At 43.8% G+C, this 899-nt stretch overlaps 1 protein-coding gene across 1 annotated transcript in view; it reads left to right on the forward strand.

Moving 5' to 3' along the window:
* Positions 1-899, forward strand: part of LOC119586548 — a 58,792-nt gene that overhangs the window by 36,242 nt on the left and 21,651 nt on the right. Inside the window, exons 7-8 of the mRNA XM_037935307.1 lie at positions 15-221; positions 650-756. Of these exons, the coding sequence (XP_037791235.1) occupies positions 15-221; positions 650-756 (314 nt within the window). The remainder of the gene's footprint in view (positions 1-14; positions 222-649; positions 757-899) is intronic.

Genomic DNA, 899 nt, shown 5'->3' on the forward strand with positions numbered 1-899 from the left:
TACCCAATGCTTAGCAAGGGACACCACGGCATGCAGCTCCAGTTACCCCCAGCTGGATAACACCGAGACACCGATGGAGGTAAAGCACGCAACAAGCCAGGCGGTCATAGCCGCATATTATAGATGCGAATCTCCGGGTGCTTGGCTCTCTGGTGCCCACGGTCGGGTGTCCCAGTGCGTGAACGGGCAGTGGACACCTGTTCATGACATCTGTGATAGCGGTAGGTGGGTTTGGGTTCTGTCTGTTTGTGTCCGTAGTGAAAAGGGTCATGTGGTATGTATGGGAACGTGGAAAAGCGAATTTCTGTTACCGTATATTGTTTGTTAGGCTTTTTTTTTTTTTTTGGGGGGGGGGTTAAGAAGGGGAAATTAGTTTTTTGTATGTTTGTCTACGTAAACCGCAAACCGGAATCATCGGCGAATAGTAAACGGGAGTGAAAATACAACGGGTATTCTTCCTCAGTCTTTAACAAGCTTCTGGAAAACTATAGAATTTGTCCAAGTTTTAACCAAATCTTTCTTATTCAGAGAAGTAAAAAGGAATGGTATAAGAACAAGAAAATTAAACAACAAAACAATAAAGAGAAAACTGTGGTTACTGTCTTTATTCATTAATTTCACATAATTACACCTTAACTGGATTTGGCAGCTTGTCCGATTCCCCGCGACTGCTACGAAGTGGCCGACCTGGGCTTCAACAACACTGATTTCTACATGATCGTCCCGGCAGGAGGGACCTTTGAAGATGCCATTGAGGTACAGTAATACACACAAAGAATCAAACCTGTCTCGAATTTCGGCTCGAGTCTTCGTCCATGTCGAATATTGTTCGTATTTTGTTTGTACATGTCTCTATGAATAAGGTGATAGGGTGATACTCGTATATGATGAGACAGGTA

The sequence above is a fragment of the Penaeus monodon genome, chromosome 21 (genome assembly GCF_015228065.2).
Source record: "Penaeus monodon isolate SGIC_2016 chromosome 21, NSTDA_Pmon_1, whole genome shotgun sequence".
NCBI lineage: Eukaryota > Metazoa > Arthropoda > Malacostraca > Decapoda > Penaeidae > Penaeus > Penaeus monodon.